General features: G+C 44.0%; 1 protein-coding gene across 1 annotated transcript; it reads right to left on the minus strand.

Annotated features, from left to right (window-relative positions):
* Nucleotides 1-1,869: 1,869 nt before the first annotated feature.
* On the minus strand, nt 1,870-4,647 carry K441DRAFT_671877 (uncharacterized protein). Its single transcript, XM_067650481.1, has one exon. It carries the CDS (start codon nt 4,269-4,271, stop codon nt 2,028-2,030), a length of 2,244 nt encoding a protein of 747 aa, XP_067496246.1. The 5' UTR covers nt 4,272-4,647; the 3' UTR covers nt 1,870-2,027.
* Between the last annotated feature and the right edge of the window lie 1,546 nt (nt 4,648-6,193).

Genomic DNA, 6,193 nt, shown 5'->3' on the forward strand with positions numbered 1-6,193 from the left:
TTAGAAAGTAAAGCTATAGTAATATAGCAGAGCGCCTTATAGTATACCGCTTAGAGAACTACCAACTTAGGTATTCGCCACCTTTTACTACTATAGGCCTTATAACTAGTATATTAAGTTTAGAAGGTAGCCATAGTAGCTACCTTTAAGTCTTTAGAGTGTTTTGGCTAAAGTAGTAGATATAGCTAGTATAGCGATATTACTGGCCGCGTATACGTATAACTTGTAGATAAACGTATACGCGCGTAATTAGAAGCTCCTCTACTACGGTAAGTATAGGTAGGAAGCCAGGAATAGGCCCCGGATTAAGCCCATTGCTTTCACTAAATAGGGGAAGAAGGGTTAGATCCTTAAGGCTATCGGCGTCCTTAATATAGGCTTTATATATACCTATATTGTTACCCTCTATAGCTAGGCCTATTTAGAACTACCGCTCCTTATAATAACTGCACGTCTCTATACATTTAGCCTATAGTATACTCCTAAACTTCTTAATTCGCTCCCAATTAACAGCCGAAACAGGTGGTAGTATAGCCGTAGTCGGAGCTTGCGCTAGGGTAGGTATTGGCAGTAGATTAGATATAGGAGCTAGTCCTAGCAAGGACGTATTTGGGCCATCTGGAGTACCTCTTCTACTATATAGAGCTTCACCTATGGTATATAGCGGAGGAGTAGGCGAGTAAGCTTCACCCCGCCGATCAAGAATGCGGTGCTCCCGTTGTATTGCCCTAATTGTCTTCCGCCGTTAAGCTATTTTAGGGGTATCTTGGCTATTCTGGCCGCGAGGCAGGAAGGCGTTCTTGGTATCGTTTTCAGGTAGAACAGTTCGCTAGCGCCTTGTAGGACGATTCTCAGTAGTAGAACCTAACTCTATAAGAGCTCTCCGCTTATTTAAATCATACTTAGAGACCTAGAAAAGTAAGCAGAAGTAGAAGTACTATATAGGGAAGACGCGCCTTTAACCGATATAACTGGCATAGCTTTAAAAGCTTCTTTAAAGGGCCGTCTTTGACAAAGTTAAGGCGGGGCTTGCAGATATGGCACTTGTTGCACTTAATTACAGTAGGATCTGCCATATTTATAATATATATAGTGGTATTAATAGAGGTGTCAACAAAAAGGAAGGTGCAATACTAAGATATTTTGACGTTCATAATATTTTGACGTTCGTCACGTGGATTCTGCCACAACTTACCGCGCGCAGTTTTGTTCTAACCAATCAGAAGCTGGCTTGGCAAAGTTTGAAAATTGGGACACCCGGACACCTGATGTGGTGGTGGCGTGGAGAATTTTTTCGCTGGGAGGGTGAGCCCCAACGAAAGCTTCGGAAACGACCACAACGTCTCGGCCTCGGTTATTAACCACATCTGTATATCGAAAACACTACTCGACCACGGCATCTATACCCGGAGTCCCCCTTCCTCCTATACGAATACCTATACAGCCTGACGACCGAACGAGCCGCACGCGGCGACCGACAAGCCGCATACAACGGCGACCGAATAAACCGCATACGCCCTAGGAAGCTTATAATAAGCCTCTTATTCCCTACTCTACCTAATAGCTTAGACTTACCGCGTGATATTCCGTCTTCCTCTATACCTTTAGCTGGGGGTATAGGATAGGGAAGGCGTTATTAATATAGTAGATAGGTGGTTAAAGCGGCCTGCAAAGGAAGAGACAATATTAATGGGCGGGAAGGTGAGTTAATACCATACTAAGACTCGTAATAGACCTATATTAAGAGCCGGGCGATAGGAAGGACAGTAGGAAATGATTTAGGCGTCGCTAGGTAGGCCGTCCTGCATCAGCTCTGTGCCAAGAACTCGTAATAGCTGCTGACTACTACACCAGTTAAACTTAGTTGAACCAGTTGCCAAGACTTCAATATTGATTCAATTAATTCAATTAACTGAACTCTCTGCTTACAAAGCTTTCAATTCAATCAATTTGAAACCTCAGTTGAGTTGAGTTGATTGATTTGCAAGCTTGGGTGTCCTCCCAGAACCGATAAATATTAATACAGACTAGGTCCCTAACGGCCCGTTGAATCTTCCCTGCCTTCGTGGAGTTCTCGTTAGAAGATTCCCATGGATATTCGGATGGTATTTCCTCGCCTCCTCACTCGTCAGACCATGAGCTCCTCGCAAATGCTGTCCGTACTTTTCCCATAAGGCGTATTTCGTCTCCTTCATGCAACCGTAGAACGCACACCGCTGAAGTTCGAAGTCAGGATCATGTAGTGCGCGTACGTGTGATTGCATCGAGGTACGCGACTTCAGCACTAGACCGCACCCATGAGGACATTTTGTATCCTTAAAAAGGTGCATGTTGTCGTAATGAGTCTTGAAGCTTGCTTTATTTTTCAGCCAACGGTTACAGTCAGGGCAACCAACGCGTCCGTTACCCGAAGAGTGAGCTGTGGCAGGTGGAGTTGAATCCGCGCTCTCAGGTAGCTCCGGCGAATTCGTAGCAGCTTTGGACTTGGCTTCATGACCCGCAGTGGTCAACTGTCCGGTAAGGTCTGAGGCTGAGGCATGTGCCATCTCCTTTAACGATGCAAAGTTATCTTTCCGTCGGACCTCAGCTTCAATTTGTTGGAGCCAGTCATCTCCGCCTTGGGTGTCAACAAGAGTCTCTCTGCTCTCTTTCCATATGATATTGCCGCCGCCGTGAAGGTAAAACTCGTTGCTGCAGAAGTGTAATGTAGCAGGACCCCCGTATTTGCGCATTGCCCGAGCAAGTGGCTGTCCTCCCGAATATTTCAAGACTTTCTGGGTGTTTCTCAATAGAATAGTGAAGTCTCCTCTCCTGGTGACCGAAACTTCTTCTCCATCCCAGAAATCTTTCGCCGAATATCTTGTTGCCATCCTCTGGCTGACATTGTCGCCAAATTTTGCAGTGATGACTTCCGCGAGAGACTCACCCCTAACAAAGACATCCTCTGGCCTCTTTTGAAGGTACTTCGTCGCCCACCTAAGAAACGAGGGCTGGTAATCTTCAAGTTCCAGGAACGTACCGGTCTGCTGCTCCTTCTCACGGTATGCCCAGAGATATTGAATATAATTACTAGGGCCGAAGAGGTCGTGCGATCCCATTGTTGAGATGAAACTTGAGTTTTGGCTTTGATCTTTGTTGACGAGCCACATGAAGAAGTTGAATGTCAAATCCTGGGCACCGGCGAAGCTCGTAGTTTGATGGCGGGAGTAGAGGCTCGCTGCTGGATGCTTAATGTAAGTGGTGATTCGCCTCAGCCTATTAGGGCTAAAATCAAGATCGAACTCTAATTCTGTGCCCGGCGAGAGGCGTAGAATAAGATTGCGATATTGCTGGAGTGTTTTTCTGTAGCCTTTCCGAGCGCAACTGCCACCGACAATCAGCCATTTTAGCGGCAAAATGTCGAGAAGAGACTGCGTGAATTGGCTGTGAAGCTTTCTTTGTGCTTCAGTCCATGCGTTGGTAAAGCACCGTCCATTGTCTCGAGAGGCGGTTTCGTCAGCGCGAAAATGCCAGTCAAAGCAGTAAACAAAGTCGGGACTAATGCCTTTCTCAGCAAGTATTTGAACCGTCTTGGACCCATGGTCCCAGAATTCTCCAATCTCTCCATCTCTCGATTGGCAGTGGAGCATGATCCCAACCTCTGCATCTACTGGACCTGATGGTCTCGCCAGCCTGTTGCGAGGTTGCCCAGATTCCGCAATCTCTGCCATATAGAATCTTTCAAGTTCTTGATCGACCAGCAATTTGATCTCCATAGCCGGTGCACTGCTCGGTTTCTCCAAGAACTCCAAAAGCCGGTTAATCTCTGAGGTGGAAAGTTCCGAAGCGGCTGCTTTGGCAAATGAAACAGCGATGTTTTCTGGTGATGTCAGAAATCCTTTGTCACTGAAAGACTGAAGTGGATTGATAACTCCGCTAGAGCCACCTTTTTCGTCACTCGCATAGTGCTCATCGGCTTTTGACTCCATGTATTTCTTCTCTTTTAAGCCGTTATCCAGAATAATGTCAATTTCGTCAATGTTCATTTCTGTGTCTCGTCTCTCATTGGGTTCGAATAAGCTGGTATCCATTAAAGGCACTTTGTTTGCAAATTGAGACAAATGAATCCTCCCGTCGTCCAACCCCGTGCTTGAATCGATTGCGTCAAAGGCCGTCGAATCAATTCCCGCTCCATTCAGCTTGTTTGGGTGTCGTGTATGCCGATACTGAGTGAGAGCGCGGTATATTCTCGACGCCGCATGACTCAGCGTGGCATCCTCGTGGTCAGCCATGTTTGCAGCTTGGTTCGCAATTCATTGATTGGGGCAGCCCTGGTGGGAAATTCGAGCCGGCACTTTCAAGCTAGCTCTTGCGAGCAAAATAACAGTAAGATACGCGATCGTGCGCTAGGTGGATATCGGTGATGGTGTTGAGATTAGGTGGTTGGCAAATAAGCGCGAGGGACCAGAAATGGGACTTGCGTACGACCGAAGAGTCTTCAAGTGCGGAGGTAGCAGTAAAAAGTTCCTGGCCCCCCTGCGCCACTAATAAGCCACTAATAAGCCACCCAAAACGCCACATAAGTAAGCTTGGCGTCCGAATTAGGAAGAAGGTTTGGAGGTTTGGGGCCTCTCTAAGATAAGAAAGTGTAGATAGATGTTGAACGGACGATCAGGAATGAGAACTCTGTTTTATTAAAGAGGGCTCTAGAAGCTCTCTTATATACATCAGGTAGGTCCTATATACAATGACGACGACGTCGTCATGTAGTAGGTCATAGTTAAGAGAAACAGGTAATGAGACGTTCGATGAGATATACGAGCTCAAGATACGAGACAACTGAGACATAGTTCGTATAGACGATCTAGGTCGTCAGACAGTATTACGATGGTAGTAAGGAACTTCGATTTAGGTCGACACACCCCCCTAGCTGCATAGAGCCTTCTGGGCTGCTGTAGAAATACTAAAAAGTTACGATAGTAATTTGGTGTTAAGTTAAAGGAAATCCTCTATATATTTATCTTACCTAAATATTATTTAAATCAAATCAAATTAGATCCTTAATATTAACGAGGTTTAATTACTAAACGAATATCTTGTGCTTTTAACGAGGCAGAGCCTTTGTTAGGCCGTCTGCTATTATGTCCGCAGTAGGCACCTATTTAATATTAATGCTTCCTTTACAAACTTCCTGGCGGAGTTAGTGGTAATAGATATTAATATATTAAAGCTTAGTATTAAGCTCCACGTTGCTTTTAGTTAGTAGTTAAATAGTCTATAGGTTGTCGCAATATATTATTTACTTCTTATTAGGGTTAAATCCAATTTCTTTAAAGAATTGCTGCCACCAAATTAACTAGGTAGCTGCATGCGATAGGGCTAGAAGCTCTGCTTTCGTGCTTAATTTTATTACTAACTTCTGCTTTATAGATTACTAGTTAATTAGTCCCCTAAATAAGGTAAATAGATAGCCTTCTGTACTCTTTCTACTTACTAGATTATTACTAAATAATATATTATTTCCCCTTATAAAGATCTAGTTTATTATATTCTCCTTTAAGTACTTAATCGCAAGAGTCTTGGTCTAATTAAGGTAGGTAATTGCCCTCGTAGTAGCTGCGTTATAAATTAGTAACGGATTTTATAAGAATTCTAATAGCTTACTTGTTACGGCACTGACGCGCGTAACCTGGATAGGGCCTAGTCAGGGGGGTTCGCTTACGTCTTGGCTCCATGTATATAGACGTGTCCTTTCCACGACCTTCTTCTCCTCATCTTGATATCCGGGTCTATAGACATTCCAATTGTACAGGCTTGCATACGTTCTAAACGGCGCTCGTGCCTCGATTGACTGAGTCGCTGTGACATTACTTACTGTTCTCGCTATATCTAGATAAGTAATATTGGCTATATAGAGTATAGATCCGACTTTCCTCTAATAGGCGTAGGTATCCTACTTAGAGGCTTACTCTAGATTAGGCTTAAGTTTCTTAATACCTATTAGAGTATATATTTTGCGATAATCTTTAACTTTAAAGCTTGTCGCAATTTTATTAATATAGAAATCTTAGCTAAGCTAGAGCTTCCTATTCTTTCTATTATAGATAATTTAAATTCTTAAGAACTAGGTAAGGTGTTGGAATATATGGACAGGAATATATGGACAGGTTACGTAGTCACGTGTCTCTGATTAGTCACCCTTATGGTGACTCAT

Source organism: Cenococcum geophilum (assembly GCF_001692895.1).
Source record: "Cenococcum geophilum 1.58 unplaced genomic scaffold K441scaffold_111, whole genome shotgun sequence".
In the NCBI taxonomy this organism is placed as follows: domain Eukaryota; kingdom Fungi; phylum Ascomycota; class Dothideomycetes; order Gloniales; family Gloniaceae; genus Cenococcum; species Cenococcum geophilum.

Bases quoted from the DNA above. Each gene is read 5' to 3' on its own strand.
- K441DRAFT_671877 (XM_067650481.1), bottom strand. From the start codon at position 4,271: ATGGCTGACCACGAGGATGCCACGCTGAGTCATGCGGCGTCGAGAATA.